This window comes from Molothrus aeneus, chromosome 7, assembly GCF_037042795.1.
Source record: "Molothrus aeneus isolate 106 chromosome 7, BPBGC_Maene_1.0, whole genome shotgun sequence".
NCBI lineage: Eukaryota > Metazoa > Chordata > Aves > Passeriformes > Icteridae > Molothrus > Molothrus aeneus.
Genome location: NC_089652.1, coordinates 3584528 through 3602746, shown reverse-complemented (window position 1 = coordinate 3602746; position 18219 = coordinate 3584528). Strand labels below are relative to the sequence as shown.

The 18219-nt window shown below is 44.4% G+C and overlaps 1 protein-coding gene across 1 annotated transcript in view; it reads right to left on the bottom strand.

Annotated features, from left to right (window-relative positions):
• The window catches only part of ABCA12 (ATP binding cassette subfamily A member 12), a 79537-nt gene that overhangs the window by 29998 nt on the left and 31320 nt on the right, over window positions 1–18219 (bottom strand). The window contains exons 12-29 of the mRNA XM_066553296.1: window positions 17887–17993; window positions 16189–16442; window positions 15966–16078; window positions 15395–15519; window positions 14398–14571; window positions 13361–13525; window positions 12137–12338; window positions 11409–11548; window positions 10749–10868; window positions 9529–9619; window positions 8012–8191; window positions 6820–7126; window positions 4524–4638; window positions 2900–3229; window positions 1988–2057; window positions 1752–1886; window positions 947–1102; window positions 31–208 (exon numbers count right to left, since the gene is read on the bottom strand). Of these exons, the coding sequence (XP_066409393.1) occupies window positions 31–208; window positions 947–1102; window positions 1752–1886; window positions 1988–2057; window positions 2900–3229; window positions 4524–4638; window positions 6820–7126; window positions 8012–8191; window positions 9529–9619; window positions 10749–10868; window positions 11409–11548; window positions 12137–12338; window positions 13361–13525; window positions 14398–14571; window positions 15395–15519; window positions 15966–16078; window positions 16189–16442; window positions 17887–17993 (2962 nt within the window). The remainder of the gene's footprint in view (window positions 1–30; window positions 209–946; window positions 1103–1751; window positions 1887–1987; window positions 2058–2899; window positions 3230–4523; window positions 4639–6819; window positions 7127–8011; window positions 8192–9528; window positions 9620–10748; window positions 10869–11408; window positions 11549–12136; window positions 12339–13360; window positions 13526–14397; window positions 14572–15394; window positions 15520–15965; window positions 16079–16188; window positions 16443–17886; window positions 17994–18219) is intronic.

Sequence of the window (18219 nt, the reverse complement as noted above, 5' to 3'; positions counted from 1 at the left end):
TAAAAAAGAGCTGCTTTAAAGGATACACACATGGTTGTAGTTTTCCCAGCTCCATTGTGTCCCAGCAGGGAAGTGATATTCCCTTCATAGAAGTTGAGGCTGAGGTTGTCCACTGCAGCTTTGGATCCATAAACCTTTGTTATGCCATGGAGGGAGACTCCCAAGGGGAGGTCGGTGGGCTCTGGTTCCACGTGAGGGTGGGGGGCACCTTTGACAACAAAGAGAAGGGTCAGGGACAGCTACTGCAGTGCAGCAGGTGTTGTGCTACTTTTCTCATCTCAGAGCAAACCAAAATACAGCAGAGGCAGGCGCCTTTCAGCCAGGAGCATTGAGAACATGCCACCAGATGTGTATCATTTTGAACTCTCTGGGATTTTTCCTTTTTATTTCTGAAGTTTCTAATAACTCCTGACAACAGGCATTAATCACTTCTGAAAAGGTCTCATATTTAGGTGTTTCAGAGCACCTAACTTTATTTATACTAAACAAGCACAGAAAATTAGAGGACATGAAGCAAAACTATGGAGTTATTTTCAGTTAGGTGGAACCAGCAAGCTTTTATATGTGATCTCAATATTCTACAGGCTAAATATTTAAAGAGATAAGCAAAGAACACGTGCCCTTTGCCAAGTGGAAACCTGTATTTGCTTGCCCAGACAAAAGTGTATTTCTACAGAGAGACAGGCATGGAAGATAACTGCCCAACTACAACACACGTGAGTATGAGTGTGAAAATCACTACTTGACTCTTCACAACAAACAGAAAGAACAAATATAATTTAAGGGCTGGCCAGATCTCCATTCATGTGAGTACCAGCTTTCAATATTTTCTGTGCTTCAAAATAACAATCAATGCTGTTTTCTGAGTATGGTGCCCCTTTACAAATTTGGCTTTGTTTACCCAAACTATAAGTTATTATTGCTACCCCTTCTAGTATCCACATACATATCTTGTTGGGGAGGGTGACTTCTTTCCTTAACATCAGCTTGGAGAAGAGCAGGCATCTTTGTTTCTCATTCCAGAAGGGCAGGTAGCTGTTGTACTCAATCCAGTAAGATGGAAGCAGTGGGAAGTACCAGGGAGCAGCCATGCCATATCTACCTGCAGGAACAGGAGTCTCATTCAGCTATCTGCTCCTCAGGGAGTGCCACTGTTGGGGTGCACTCAAAATAGCAAAAATTAACTTCACAGAGATTTCTTGATATGTTCATGCACCACCAGGACTTTGTAGAGACTTTTTCTGATTGGCACAATAGGAAGCACTCAGTAATTTGTTATTCTGAGTAACTCCATAGCTGGAGGGCAGGAGAACTTTATATTTTCCACTGGGTAGATTTCCATATGCTAGTGGACTGCTTCATTAGGTGGGGAAGAAAAGCAAAAGACAAATGTACTGGCTCTTGCCCAAGGCAGGAATTACTTTTTGAAACCAAATGATGTAAGTAACACAGCTCAAAATCACTCAGCTGACAAATGCAGTCTAACATGCTCCACTCTCACCCACCAGACTGCAGTCCCACCCTCCCTGTGTCCTTGGCTTCAGCTTCTTCAGGAGACCCACCTAGCCAAGTGACAGGCTGAGAAACCCTAATTCTCCCTTGCTGAGCTCTCTGTCAGTGCCATTAACAGGCTCAGACATCCACAAAGTTGTGCTCCCTTTGGTCTGGGACAGTGTGTGTGCACTGTCTCACTGCCTCAGCCAGCTCTGTGCTCACTGTTCTCCAAAAGAGAGAATGCTTTGCACCCTTACCTGGGAAAACATTCCTTATGTACCACCCCAGGATGAAGTAAATGAAGGAGTCTATCAGAATGAGCCAGCACATCCAGCCAAAGGAAGTGTTGTCTCCAATCATTGGGGACTTGTACATGTTGTCCCACTGCAGTCCTGCAGAGAGGAATTGAGAAATACAATCAGAACCCCTCCCAGCCAGTGAAATACCACCCCCAGGAGAGCTCAAAGCCTGGCTTTGTCAGCCACAAACTCACCTATGCCCTGTGCCTCGTAGCGAGCAATGTATTGACTTGCATAACTGAAGGCAGTTGGAGACAACAGACTCTGGGGAAAAAACAAAATTGAAAACAAGAAACATTTGAATTAGTCTCAACGAGAAGTCAGGTCAGTCAAGCAATCAGGTACCTCACTGGGTTATTCCAATAGCCAGAAAAATGAGAGTTGGGTTTGTTTTTTCCCCCAACAGTCACAAGGAGCACTGGACCAGGCCTGTGATGGGAAGTGCTACCTGGTGACAGGCTGAAATGTCTCCTTGGAGCTTGACTTTCTTTTGCTTCCACACCCTGGACACAGCTTCCTCCCTCATAAAGGGCTTTATTTTAGGCTTTTGAAATACAGCAGTGCTTGAGAATTACCTCATGGAGCCATGTGGTTAATTCTTTTACCACTTGCATTAATAGATGTCATTTCCTGAATCTGGTGATGAGTCTGGCTTCTGGAACCTAACACCTACCTATTCTGCCCCTTGGTAAGAAACAAGGCTTTACATCTACTCCCATGTGTAGGAATTTGAGACACAGGAAGCCAGAGGATGATCTGAGGCAGCAATGAGCAGAGCCAGCCCTGCTACCCAAACCCCTCACTGAGACAGCCTGGTTTTTCAGAGTGGGTGGAAGTAGCCCATTTTCCTTTGCAATGAAAATACATAGCTCAAACTGTGATTCAGCTGGCAGGTGGGAACTCACTAAAATTCCACAAGGAGTGCCTTCAGTCAGGGACACAGCTAATTCCAGGTGTCCCTCAAAAGGTCCATGGCCAACTCTCCTAGCGTGCCTGTCACCACCCGCTGATGGAATTCAGAAAGGCACAAGGTACAATAAGAGCTGGAATGTTGTGAGGTCCCTGCCTCCACACAATGTCTGGGAATATGGAGAAGCAGAACTCACCAGGAGGCTCTTGATAGAGAAGCTCAGGTGGTTCTCGATGACGAGCAGCACGATGAAGGGGAAGAAGGTGAGGATGTAGACCAGGCTGCCCACCAAGGCAGCGATGTTGGTGTTGTTGAAGAAAACACTGATGAAGTAGCTCATGGCTATGATGGACAGGCTGTAGTCCATCAGGTACAGGAACAGGAGTGCTGTGTCTGTTTTGGGAAGGATCTCACCCACTTTCAGAACAACAATGAGGAAGGTGACGGTAATCAGGAGGAAGATGGCGCACTCGATGAACCAGGCGATGAAATGGCTGCTGGCATTGACACCCATCATCTTCATGTACTGCACAGAGGAAGGTTAAAATAACAACCACAAGTGGCATTTCAGAGAAATGAAGAATTATTTCTTTTTCCAGCTTCTAGACAGGGCCTGCAACCAGAGCATGCTTGTTCTATCCAGGGACAAACCATGCACTCCCATTTCAGGAATGCCCAAGGTTTGCAAAGCACTCTGTTGGAAAAGAACAGCCCAGACATGACCTGCCAGGACCAAATGTCTTAGCCCAAAAGCTCCAAAGCAGCTTCTGGCCTTAGATTTGTAAGTTTTCTAAAGCCTTTTGGTTGTTTTTTAAAATAATAATTGATCCAGTAGCTTAAGCCTAAAAGCTCTCAAACATCTTTGAAACCAGACCTTTCTCACAGAACCTCAAGACAAAAAAATAACAGCTAAATTACTATGGTCAGAAGGAAAAAATATTCATTTATATTAGCTGATAATTAATTCCCCTTGCATAAAACTGCAAATTTGTATTGATAAACCCAGAAGAAACTACATGTGCTGGTGTTTTCTTGTGGATTATTACACAGCTAAAAAGATTAGTGATGCCCTGGTCCTTAGAGACAGTGAAAATGGTTGCCTAAATGAGAGTAGGGGGCTGCCAGGGAGCACACACCGGGGTTCATTCATTTTCCATCTCATCACAGGTCAGAGTGTCCTTTCTTGGAAGTGTTTTTGGTGAATCAGTATTTGTTTCCATGGTGTTGGATAAAAAACAAATCTGCTCAAAGCTTTTGTTGCTTGCTGAAGCTCAGTTTGACAAAAGTTCTTTGCTATTCATCTCTGTTGACAGTGATCACACTGAAAACCTGAGTTAATTTCCTAAATTCCCAATGTCTCAATGTCATTTCTTTTCCAACAGGCAACCTGAATGAAGAACTTCATTTCAGAGGAGCTGATGTAATATGTAGCACCTTCTGAAATATTAAGTATAATAACTTCAAGGATAGGAAATAAGTCACTTTTCATGTCTTTGTCCCCAGTAGGTATGACTCAAAGTCAATTTTTAGAGAGCTTTAAATCTTCAGAAACCCTGTAATTTTGTGAGGTGCCCATGTTTCCTGTGTTCAGCACTGCAAAGCAATATTCCCTCCACTTGAAGGGCAAACACCCTGCACTTCCATGGCTTTGAGCTTGGTTATAATGTCAGAATTCACACACTGCAGGTCAAACAATAGGTATCTGGAATATTTTCCTTAATGCTTGTTTTGCTCCATTTAATATTGAACATCAGACACACTAACTGCGAATAAGGAAAATCTGTTTGTAATTCTGCACGCCCCAGAAAGTTTCCCCATACCTCATAAAGCCTCAGATCTTTCTCTTGAACAAGTGTTTTAACAAAATCAGCTATAAACAGCACCCAGGCAGCCATCAGAGCAAATGGAAGAGAGTAGGTCACGCTGGTTAAGAACCTGTAAAAGGCAAAAGCAAGCTTTAGCTGAATACAAAATGTTCTGGGGATTAAGGCTTTATACAAGAATATATTTTTCAGAACAATACTCTGGCACAGGAAAAGACATGCTTATATTTCAAAATGTGGAGTAAAATTAATAATTACCCAAAAAAAGACTCCTTTGCCATTGCATTAGATTTTCTATTCATCAAACTTCTGACTGCTCAGAATATTTTTTTTTTAATGTTGCAGAGGGATTTCCTTGCTCAGCAGCACCACTGGCAGGAGCAGGAAGCACCATGGGCAGTGGCATCTCCTGGCTCTCTGATGGGCTGCATTCCATTTGGAAACATCACATAATTCCCAGCTCTGTTCCCAGATATCATGGCCAAATTCCATGATCAGGTCATATTTTTGCTGGTGTTGGGAGTTTGGATGTGGGTGCTTTCCTATAGGTTGCCTGTGCTACCATCCCACAGGACTGGCAGACCCAGGGCACATTTCTTGGCTCCTCATTTTAGTTAAAACCTTCTTCCAGTGCCAAATGTGTGAAGGAAAAAAATCCCCAAATACAATGGCCAAAAATAAATTTCTCCTTTTGCCATGGAAAGCAAGTTTTTATAGCAGGGGATCCCCTTCATTGTACCTGCAGGGCTTATGTTTTCCTCCTTAATTTCTAAACCTGGTTTGAAACCCACAACAAGTGCTATTCCTGGAAAATTGTACAATAACAGTGAGAAATGAACATTACATTTGTTTTCAAACTTTTTTTTTCCTGTAAAGCTGAAAATTTCCTATAAACCAGCATTTTAAGAAATGCTTCCATGCAAATGAAGTCTTATTTATAAAGAACCAGGAAAGGCTCTCCTAAAAATTCAGCATAGCACAACACCTCTATGTGTGTGCATATGTGTGTGTATATATATATATACACATATATATGCATTTTATATATATATATATACACACATTTTATATATATATATATACACATTTATATATATATAATATATATATATATTATATATATATATATACACACATTATATATATATATATATATACACACACACACTTTATATATATATATATATATATATATATATATATATATATATACACATATATTCATATTCTCCCCCCTTTTCTCTCCAGGATGATAACTGTGCAATAACAATCAATAAGTAGGCATTTTGTGATGACTTCTGCTGGATGCAAATCCAAAGCCTTGAGGTATTTTAATAATTGAGCAAACACATCCCTCTGAACCTGGGCTGGGGAGAGGGAAACCCAAAGGCAAGTGGTTTTCCCAGCAGGCCAAGAACAAAAAGGAGCAGAGAACACTGGAGTCAGTGCTTCCAGCAGGAAGTTAATCACCTGCACAAAACTCTCTCTCAGCAATAACCCAGGATTTGCTGCAGAATTGGGTTTGGATGCTTCCTTCCTGCTTCCTGGGCACCTCACATGTCCTGAGGAGGGGTTATAGGTGCCCAGCTCTCTTCAGTGCCAGCTGACACAGGAGATGAACAGCTCTGCTGTGGCTCCTAAATGATATTTTATAGCTCCCAAAAAATCTTTTGGTTCACGCAGTTGGCAAGGAGGTTTTTCAGTAGGAAAAGCTCCTAGGTCCAGCCTATCCCTTTGCTCCAAGGGAGACCCTCAGTCAGGGCACAGAGATCCTCACATCTATCAATACTTCTGCTGAACATCCTCCAGTGATCCCTGATGGACACTGAAATCCCTTCCCTGTGGGTTTTCCACTCAGTTTGGCCACTGTAAAGCTCATAAACCTAGGCACCCTTTTTTTCCCCCCCCAAAAAAATCTATTTTCTAAGTTCTGCTGCATTGTCTGCATGTGAACACCTGCAGAACAAGCCAAGACTCATGTTTAACCAAGTTCTGCCAACTCTCAACCCTACTATGTGTAGTAAAACAGGGACAGGGAGTTTTACCTGCTGGAAAACCTACAGTTACCACCACAATCCAGGTATAAAAAGAGCACCAAAAACTAAAGATTAGGCAAACTAAACAGACAATCTTAGAGTCAAAAATTCCCTCTTTTGGGAATTTTCTTGAGAAAAAAACCCAACTGAACAGAAATAAATTATTTTTATGCCATGTGAGTATGATATTAAGGAATGGTAAACTCACACAAGATGAGTTGACACAAAACATGAAGGCAAAAGCCACCCAAACTTACATATCCTTGTTGTAGCAGGGGTAGGGCATGGCCTGGACCTGAACAGCTATTTCCTCTGGTTTCTTGCCAGTCTGCAGTTCAATGATGGCCCTTTCAATGCTGTCCTGGATGTAGATGAAGGCCCTGCTGTAAATCTGGCTCTGGGAGGTGGAGTTGTGCGGGCCCACGGTCCAGATGCGCTCGCGGATCCTGTTGGTGGTTTGGGTGATCCTGCTGCTCATCCTGATGGTGTAGTTGAGCACAGGAGGGAGGGACAGGCCCCCAGCAACTGAGTGGCCAGGCCTTGAAGGCAGCTTGAAAATGATACCTGGGAAAAGAAAGGGAAAAGGATTTCCTTTGGAGTTGACAGCACACAGAGATATGTAGGAGCTCCTCTTTTTTACCAGGGCTTCTTCACAGAAATTTTTCTAGCCAGAACATTTTTCCTGATTATTCCATATATAAAACATGTGATAGAAATGAGGATAAACAGAGAAGAAAACTGCTACTATGGGAAAGGACAAATATTACCAGGGTTTGAAGTTCCAAGAGAAGCAGAAGTTTCTATCTGCACCTCAATTATGAAGTATCAAACCAAACAGGTCACAGGATTTATGAGTGGATCTAATCTTTAAATATTATGATGTATTAATGATACAAATATAAGTTCCTATTTCCTGCTCCCTCCACACCTCTCTGCAGTCTGATCCCACAATCCAATCCCACAAATGTGAAAAGTGTGACTTAGAAGACCCAGTACACCATTGTGGTGCTTGGCTGGAATACCTCAAGTGATTTATGACCTTCTAATAAATTGAATTGTCTCATATTTGGACTCGAGGATCTTAAAGGTCTTTTCCAACCTGAATGATTCTGTGATACATTTCTTGATTAAAAGCACCTTTTCCCAGAGCAGCTTGAAAGGAAATGGCTGCACAAAGATCACCTTGGGGCAGTGGGATTTTATTCAAATTGAGAATTAACCAAGAGAAATCACCAGCTGACCAGAGACAGGGGAGGTGTAAGGGAAGAGGAGGTATGAAAAGGAGGTTTCAATGTGCAGGTCCCACACACACTTGCTCCAAATCAACTGCAGCGTGGTGGGAGCTGTGACCACAACAGTTGCTGGTGAAAAACCAAATATTTTATGCTGCATTCCCACACTCTGTCAGGCAGAATTTAACTGTCAGGGGGATTTGGGACTGTCACATACTTGCAAACAGCTCGTTCTTCAGGAAGAGCTCCTTAGCCACCGCTTCTAGCTCGTCCAGGTTCTGCACTGGCCGGATGCGGTTGAAGGAGACGCAGGAGGAGACGTTCACAGCCAGGACAGCCAAAGTGTTCAGCTGCTCAACAACATCAGCGTTGTTCTGCAGTTCCAGCCGGATATCATCTAGGAAAAAACCCCCACAACCAATCCCTCCAGCATCACTACACCCAGCAAAAACCCCACTCCATCTTTCCACTCCTTCACGCTGCTGATGACACCAGAAAGGAGGAAAGAAAACAAACCAGAACCCATCCTGCTAAATATGCAGCGTGAAATACATTTCTGCACTCAGCAATGCAATGGAGGCATGCTGTTGACCCAGTTTTTATGTTAATCATTTGTAATATGCTCGTGAGCTTGCCTTTGGGAGGATGCCAGCAATGGGATGTGACAGCCATCCCAAATCAGAAGTCCCCACTGACCTGCTGGGGCTTTAGACATGCACGTGGTGCTCCCCAGTCCTTCCACACCCTCTGGTTTAGGAGGTAATCAACTCTCCTTTTGAGCTGCTGTGTCTCAGGGGAGGACATGCTTTATCCAGGCACATCAAGGCAGAGCTGTGAGTGCTGTGCTGATGTGTGGACTGAACCTGATGCTGCAGTTAATAAAGATGCTGCTGTTTGCTGGCAGGTTTCAAAGGTGGCTGCATAATGCAAGGTAACTAATATGGAACAGCTGCTGCAGGCTCCGTGGCTTTATGGGGAGTTAAGGCAGGAGTTGTTGCTCATGAATAACACAGGGGTCATCACCAACTGCATTTAAATGACTCCAACAGAGCATAATCACTCTGGGCTGCTGCTGGGTTTGCTGGCACAGTTCAGATTTATGGTGACATGCCTGGCCACTCACTGCCAAAGCAGGTAGGGACAGCAAGGCTGGCAGGAAGGGACTGTGATCCCCATGCTGTGCACTCACAGGGGATGTACCACCACCACTGTTACTGGTGATTCTCACAGTGCACAGCACCAAATGTCACCTTGGAGGGCACTGCAGACCCACCAAACTGCAGCAGAGCATCTCCTGCATTGAAGCCTCTGGCTCCATCAGCCTGGGTACATTTATCTGATCCCTGGCTCTTCTGCTCTGGAGAAGTTCTGATCTGAACCTCGCTGCGATGCAAGGGAGCTCTCCACAACATTTTCCAGCCCAGTCCCAGGTAGCTCATTTGAAGCCATAATTACGGCTAAACAGTGTCCTCCAGTGGCCACACGCAGCGGCAAAGCTCCCGTCCCTGCACCCCCGAACACCCAGGAGAAACACCTCTCCACACCAGCACTTTGCTCTCTAAGAGCCTTTTCCCTGGAAGATTTCTGCATCACAGCTGGGATTGCCTTGCCCTGGAGCTTCCAACGCGGGCCAGAGAAGAGCAGACTATGGGATGGCTGCAGCTGGCTGAACCTGGAGCTCCCAGATCTAAAGTACAAGTAAGGAAGAGGGCAGCACATCATGGACACACTTACCCAGCTCATTTATCTGACTCAGGAGCTCAGCTGCGTCCAAATCCACCATCAGCTTGATAAAAACCTGCACAAAGGGATTCTGCAGGGCGTTCTATCAACAAGCAGACAAAGACAAAGCATCAGTTTGACCAGAAGCTTCTTGAGCTCACTCACTGTGTAATTCCAAACTACCACAGAGCAGCTGCCTTCACTGGGTATTTGCACTGCCCCCTCCCTAATCCCTTCACTCTGCATCACGATGGGGAAATGCCAGCAATGGGAATGGCATAGAAAGCTCCCTAAATCCAAGTCAGTGCTTCTTTGAGTCAAGAAAAGATGCCCACTGAGTCTCCACCAGGCACTAGAGTCCCATCAAAAAAATCATGGATGATTTTAGTTATTCTAGAAGTAAATTTCCCTTGTGTCTGTTTTAAGTCCTGTGAACACAGCCAGTGCACAATGCATAGGCAACCAAAACTTCACTTGGAGATCAGCACAGGTTTTTGTTTGGCTGAGTATTTCAATATTCCACCAATGACTGCAATCAGCAGAGAACATTTCATTTCACTTTTGCATATTCCACTCTGGATTTTCTCTTGCTGCCACGGAAATTAGAATGAATTCCAACCCCTAAAATTAACTGCTAATGCTTTTGGCTTCCAGGGATCTCATTTTTGTAAGAAAAGGAGACAATTTTTACTACAGAGAATGGGAAACAAGTGTGTGTAACATTACAGTCTACTGCTTTCTGTATCCAAGCAAGGCTAGGCTTCTTAGGAGGGGGAAAAAGAAATTTTATTTACATTCACTGAGGTACAAAACATCTTCTAGCTCTTATGTGTGTACCCAGAACCACATGCTTATTATAGATACTGTTTCATTTTCTGAAAAATTCATTTCTTGCCTGGTCTTGGCTGGCTGGATCAGTCCATCAAGCAGAAAGTTAATTTACAAACCGAAGAGTATTCCCTGCTCATCTTAGCCCTCCAGCAGGCCCCAGCACAGCCAGGGTCAGGGAGCATATTACAAACAGTTCATTTGAGAAAGAGAATTTGCAGGGAAAGGTGAGTCAGGAGCATCTCTGTTAAGGAACAGGCAGAAACTGTGAACTCCAGAACACCCTGAGAGGGGTCTCCCCAGCTGACCCAAGATGTCCCTGGAACCCCAGTTTACTTCAGTGGACAAATCCATCCTCTCAGGTCCCTCCTGGCAAGAGGCAGAGGGGAGGTAGGAAGTCATACCTTGATCATTGGAACTGTCTGGTTTAACTTGGTCAGTGAATTCAGGATGACAGGAGACTGGTCCAGCCACTCCTGGGACTTCAGGGCTAACTCAGCCATCTGCTCCAGGGTTGCATTTGACTACAAAAGAAGCCCACAGCATAAAAGGATTAATTTATTCATTACCTTACAGATTTTAACCACTAAATAAAACAATAAAACAGCTGAGACCAAATTTGTTTTCCTTAGGATTTTCCTAGCATCCTCTCATTGTTTGGCAAAATACCCCTTAACACACTGTATTTATGCATTAGAGCATGTCTTGAATGTCTGCTTTCCTTCTGCCTCTGGTCTGCCTGTGAACAAGCACTGGTTACAGCATTTGTCCTGGGAGACACATCTCTCCTACTGGCTGCAAATATGGGGGTGAAACTTGATAAGCTGAAGGCCTTAAACAATTGTCCTATAAATATTAGACCAACAGCAGCTTCTGGAAGGAAGATTCAACCAAAGACAAAAGATGACTCATATGGCCAGCAAGGCAAGTAGGAAAAGATAATTTGATGAATACTCCAAACAGTGAGAAAGAAGCCTTCTGCTTCCCAGGGAAACACGCCTGTGCTAGATAAATTACAGCCCTGTGCAGTGGGTGTATCCTGATGTCCTGGAGCAGAGCCATACCTTTCCCATGATTGCTCGAGTTTCTGGGGTATCTGGGGTGAAAAGGATCTTCCCAAGCACCATTGGTTTTAAGAAGGACCAAATCAAAGCTCCGGTGGGGGTCTTGACCAGGTCCAGGTAAAAGGATAAGCAAAAGGGGGCTGCAAGGGGAGAAAAGCAAACAAATTGCACAGAGAACAAACAGACCAGACACAAGAAAGCTGCCAGTGTGTTTTTTCTCCCATCTGCCCAGTTTATTGCTGTGGCCAGTGAATGACTTCAGGGCCCTCTTCACTGAGTGATCTAATGCATCTTGACAAAAGCAATCCACCCCCAAGATCTCCTGTTGCTGAACTCAAGACAACAAGAGTCTCTCTGTTGGAGCCAACATTATCTGCTTGAAGGTTAAATGCAGTTTTGTGAACTCAGAGGAGCTAATAATGTCAGTACAGTCAGAAAAACTACACATCAAGAAAAAGCAGTGACCTGTCGAGCCCTAGGACCAGATCATCCACAAATGGGAGACAGTGCAGTGTCAAGCACTGCTCTGCTGCACAGGCAGTTTTCCCTTTGAACATTTATGGCAATAAACCACCAATAATTAGGGCAGTGCAGATCTTCAGCTACCATAAATAATGAGCACTTACAGCCCTCAGAGACATATGGAGAATAGCTCAGCACTAGATCTGTCTGGAAATAGCAGAGTTCAGCTTTGAAACGTTTGTGCCCTAGGGAAAAGCCAGACTTACTGGAATCCTGAGGAATTCCATATTTCCTCATCAGCTTTTGGACATAGACATCCTCTGCATGAGAACTGTTGCTTACAGGGTCTCCAAAGTCTGGAAGCAAAGACTCAAAAAACAGGGGTGTGATTTCCTGGTTGCAGAGGACTTTTGACATGGATTTAAAAGTGCCATGTGTTATCCCAGAGTTGTTTGGTTTAAATAACGCCTGCAGAAAAGACAAAACACAAATAAATCCTGCACACTGAAAGCACCCCACTTGGAGAGAAATAACAGAATGAGAAGGAAAGGACTGAACATTTTTATACTGCTTTCTTATGAGAGGTTTGCATTTACAAAAATAGGAACTTCCCATGGAAATCATCCATTTTTTTGTTATGACAGATGTGGCACATACATTTCCAGGTATGTCAGCCAATGTGGGAAGTGCCTACAATGTGTGCAGAGAAATCCCCTATAACGTGTGCCTGGTGACATTCACACACCTGGGTTACAACACACATTTGTCACATGGATGTGCACAGCACTGTCCCCATCCAGCCCATGGCTGCACATGGCTCTGCAATGTGCAGGCAGAATGATGACCAGGAACAATTCCTGTCACTTGTGCTCTCCTGGACTACGGATCAGAGATGGATTGGGCACTGTACTGGATGAAGGCAGAGCACCCTGGAGTTACTGCAGCTGTCAGAGCAGTAATGGGTCTGTACTGAATGTTTTGGGCAGTCTGAGGCTTTGGGTGTGATCTAATGCACACTAAAGCTAAGGCAGATTTTGCTGCTGACTTTGGTGGGTTTGCCTTTAGTGGGCAGTCCTCCAGCTGTTTTCACCAGCTGATCCTTCCAGTATTTTGCTGGAAATCCTCTCTCCTTTAAGACATTCTTGCTCCAAGTGTTCCTCCCCACTCATGAGCACTTGATGGTCCCACGGCTCCAAATCAAAACTCCCCCAGGAAGGCAATGGAGACTCACAGAAAGGATTGGGTTGGAAGAGAGCACAAAGCTCATCTCATTCCAACCTCCTGCCATGGGCAGGGACACCTGCCAGAAGCCCCATCCAGCCTGGCCTTGAGCACTTCCAGAGATAAGTTTGACAGAGCTTTTCCTCAGAACACTGTTGCTTTGAACAGAACCTATGGTTTAATGCACCTGTGGCTTCTAGGGTAGGAAGTTACTGTGGAAACCATTTCAGTGGTATTTTGCCTCAAAAGCACATGCAGACTACACATACCTTAGTCAGTGGCATTTTCCTGGACTGTCGGAGCTTTTTCAGGGAATGAATAGCTTGTAGCAATGGATCAATGCCAGATTCAACCTGGTGTCTGAAATATTTCATTTTTGTCAGAAGGCCTAACATCTTGTCCATGGGTTTCTGAAGTTCCTTGGGGAAAAACATCTGCAGGAGGCAGGAAGGAAATCAATTATGATGAGCAGGAATCTGCGTGCACAGGCATGCACACACCCATATTGTGTTAACTCAAACATGAGCACTGTGGATTTTCAAAACTGCAAGGAGGCTTTACAGAGTGGGTGTCCCATGGGAAATGAATGGGATTAGTATTCCTAAATCCCCAAGCACTTTTGCAAACCATTCACCTGAACATTACATAATCTAACAGTGTGTTTCCAAACACCTACAGTTGGGAAACATGTGTCATGTACTGGCTGGGATATGATCAGATCTCTCATTTCACGTACACGTGTCAAACACTACAAGTGACTTTTGACCTGAGCCCAAATTCATTGGCATTGTCACTTAACAACTTTTTTTTGCCCAGGATCACTCCTGCATTTTTAAATACACGCTCACTATTCACTTCTTTGTGAATGTTTTCTTAGATGCTGTTCCTATAGCTGGGGTAGGAGAAATTTGAACCATTTAATAACTTTGTCGTTCCAAACAGAAAGGGAAAAGATATTTTACAGGACTTTTTCCAGGGCTTCCCTTTTCAAGGAATCAAAATTTAGCTCATTTTTGGGTCAGCTGGGAGTGTTCAAGAGGTTGTGACAGCACATAAAGGATACTAGCAGATAGGGAGGCATTTAGAGTAGGTCCAGTGCCTTTAAATGAGGTTTGCTGCTTTACACCAGCTGGGATTCTCATTTATATCCACTCTGTCACAGCATGGATATGCAATAAAACTTGCTGCATGAGCAAAGCCTGATCTTTGGCTTGTGTAAATCAGTGTAGCTTCTGGCCACTGCAATGATATTTTATAACCTTTCAGCCAGGGCGTGCAGAAAGCACTCCAAAAATCCAGCACTAACCTTGTATAAGAAATTGTAAATGTCCAAGTGTCTGAGCAGGGTGACCCCAAGGAGGTAGGTCCTGCGAGTCCTCTCTGGCACAGGGAGGCTGCACAGCTCCTGCAGCACCACTTGCAGCTGTGGGTCAGTGGCATGGGCACTGCAGGACTCCAGCTGCAGCACCTGAGAGAGGAGCTGGGTGAGCACAAAGGAAAAGGAGAATTGTTAGGGGTGCACTGCACACTCCACCATGCCTGAGTTAATCTTGCCTGCCTGGTGTTCTTTCCACAGAGCCATATTTCAACCACCCAAGAACCAGAAAATGCCTGCCCATTACTCCTGCTCCCAGGGACAAATCCTAAGGACTGTGTTTTACTCCCCAGCTTGCACAGTAGTAAAAGCTTTTGTGGCTTCAATTTCTCATTGACTGATGCATGTGAAGTTTGGAAGAGAGCACACTCTTTGGGGCCCAGTCCAGACAAGATGGCTGGGAAGGGGAAAAGCATCTGGAGCTCTGCTTGCAGGAGCAGGAGGCTGAGGAAGGGAGCTCATCTCTCATTCTGGGAGGGTATTTTTGGACCCTGAGCGCTCTCACACGTTGTGGTTATAAATGTACTTTTCCACCTGGACTGGGACAACTTCTCAGTGACCAGGACTGACTGAAGACCCTGCTCAGCCCCCATTAGTGTGTCCCAGAGAGTTGTGCCCTGCTCCAGATCAGAGCCATCCCTCTCCAGGCAGTGCCTGGCTGCTGCCCAGCTCCTGGTCACAGCCCAAGGGACCATGTGGCTCCCAGTCTCCAGTGGCTGGGCTGACAACAGTGATGCTCCTGCTGCATTTCTGGTGGCTATCCCAGCCCATAACATGCTCTGCTATCCTCTGTCTGTCTCTGTGGGGTCATCTGTGCTGTCACACACCCACTGACCTGCTCAGCTGCATTCACTAACAAATTCTAAGTTTTAATGGTCTGAGCAGTAGAAAGCAGCAAGACCTCCCTAAAGGATAACAGCAAACTTACCTGACTGCTGTTTTCTGGGAAACATGCTTCCAGAAGAGCATCAATGCTGGCTGTGGACATTCCTGTTGTGTTTCTGAGGTCCTCTTTGAGCTGGTCCACATTTTTAAACACGTCTCTTAACTTTTCTGGAATGAACAAAGAACAATTGGTATTACAGCTTTCTCCAGACACACAGCAAATCTCAAGCACATGGAGAAGACTTTATGTGGAGTATGGGAGTGTGGTACCTCACTGCTGATATGAAAAAAATAAAAAAAAAAAAAACTTGTGACAGACAGTCATTACTTCCTACATTTTACAGTCTGGTTTGTGGGCTGAAGTTATCACATCTCAGGACAGCAAAATTTGCTTAGATGGAAAGACTTGGTGCTTTCTTGTGTGGTCTTGAGCAGGCTCTAGAAATACCCCAGATAAAGGATCCCAAGGTCATGGTGTATGGTTAGTTCTTTAATACCAGTTCTTCCTGGCAGCTGGGCAGTTCTGGGATTCCCAGCAGCAAGTGTGGTAACAGTGGTGATGTTTACCAACACTGTAAAGAAAATACAGTGCAGTAAAAAATACAGAAGAGTACCTTGCTTGCTGGAGTCTGTTAAACTCTCAGTGACATTCAACATGGAATTCAAAGTAGCCACATACTGAGGAATCTCTTGAAAGAATGCAATTTCTGGTACGTTTTCTTGGAGCCTGAATTGGAAAAACAAAACAACAAACAAAACTGAGAATATAAAGAGAAGGCAAGAACTCATTTCATAAACAGAATAGTAAAACAGTCTAGCTCAGAGAGAGAGCCTCACCACTTGATCTGTGCCTGGATGTCTGTGGCATCCCCAATGAGGACATTCTGGAGCTCCTGGGAGATCCTCCTGTGACTCAGCACGCTGGTCACCAGCTGGCTGCTCAGCTCAGCAGCACGAAGGAGCTGCTCCTGAGACTGGCCCTGCTCACACAGCTCCCCAAAGGGAGCCTCAGGGAGGTGGCAGAGCTGCTGGATGGACTGAAAGCTCTCATAGTCACACAGAAGTGCTGTCAGATCCCGGAGGCGAGAGATCTTCAAAGGACATTTTGAAAAAAAGGAAGAAAAATGCACAAACACCAGTTAGATGACAGAATTATAAAAGGCAAGCTTTAAAGAGTCTAGCTGTCCCTTTCTGTCTCTCCTCAGGACTAGGATTTTGAAATATATATATAGATTTAGTTCATTCAAAAGGTCTCCAATAGAACAGCTTGTGACAATCATTGTGTGAGCTTCTGGCAGACCTGGCTGGATCTAAGAAACCTTGCAAACCTTAACATGTCATTTCCCCTGGCCAACACACTTAAGACAGCAGTACTCCATTGGACTTACCTGTTTACTAATTAATCTTCTCAGAGACCAAATAAATCTACCTTGCACAACAGGTTTAGCCTTTCAGACACCACCTGGTCATCTACTGCAGCACAGGAAAGGGACTTGGCCACAAGTCAGAGCTTCCTCATCTGCCAACCCGTGTAAAATTATAGTCCTTTGCTATTATGGGCTTCCCTCTTGTCTGACATCATTATTTACATTATCAGGCTCTTATGGGAAGAATTATTTCCAGCTTTATGCTCTTAAGTACCTGTCACACTGAAGCTCATCATATTATTGTTACAGATATATTACACAGCAACAACATTGCACACTGCTGTATTTTTTTAAAAGGACTTTTAAATGCTGTTTCTCATATGGAGTAATAGACTGAAGTGCATGCATGCTATTAGTGCAGTCATGAAGAAGCATTTTATTCAAATGAGGCACTGCCAAACCCAAAGCTGGTGAGGGAACTCCATGAATCAATGCTGGTGCTTCATCTCAGAAGCCATTCTGGTGTTGTGTGACATCTGGGGCCAGAGGAGCATGTGGGGACTTGACTCCAGCCACACTGCTGTTGGTACAGCTCCTCATGCAGTAACCCAGTTAGTCATGCTGCTAACTGCCAATTAGGAGTGCACAATTCCATGGATTTTCAGCAGGGCAGAGGTATCTAATCCCTATATCTGTGCCTTTCAGAACTCCTCCCTACCTCCTCCTCAAGTGAAGCTGAGGCATCCTAGAATGATTGCAGCTCTGCAAGGTGCTTCAGGAAGTCTCAATATACTGAATTTTAAAACTAGTGGTGCACTGAGGAATATGCTGCCACTGGCCATCTCTGCAGTGCTCATCCTCCTGGGAAAGCTGGTGGAAAACAGAGCCATCCTATCCAGCACATGGGAGGACAGGAACACCTCTACCTTCTCTGAAAAATGGGTGTACACTTGGTAGGGACAGATAAAAGAACAACTTCCTCAACCCAGTTTACAGTTGACCTTCAAATATAGGCAGCATGCATGCAGAACACAGAGTTTTAGTCCTAGTTTTTATCAGCTGTTCTCTTAAGAAAACTTTTTTCCATATTCTGTTTTTCAAAACCACCATTGCACATTCATGTATCACTGCAGGATGTCCTTCAAGTCAGCATTTTAAGCAGACTCACTTTTAGCTTCAGGAGCTCTGGTATGGATGAATGTTTCTCAGAGGTATTATTTTGCATAAAAGAGTTCTTTTTCAGATGAATTCGCTTCAAAAGCAGTGCGATGTTTTCTGTGCAGGGGAAAAAAACAATAGTTACTCCAGACAAAAATGCCAGAAACTTCACAGATGGGAATATCAGCACTTTTATTCTGGGGCCAACTGAGCATTGCTATTTTCCACCAAACTCCCATGGCTGAGGACCTCTGAAATCACAGAGCAAGGCCTAAATTGTAATCTGGGTTATAAGGGATTGAGTTCAAGTAGGTGCTCTGTTCCTAGTGAAATCCAGCCCATC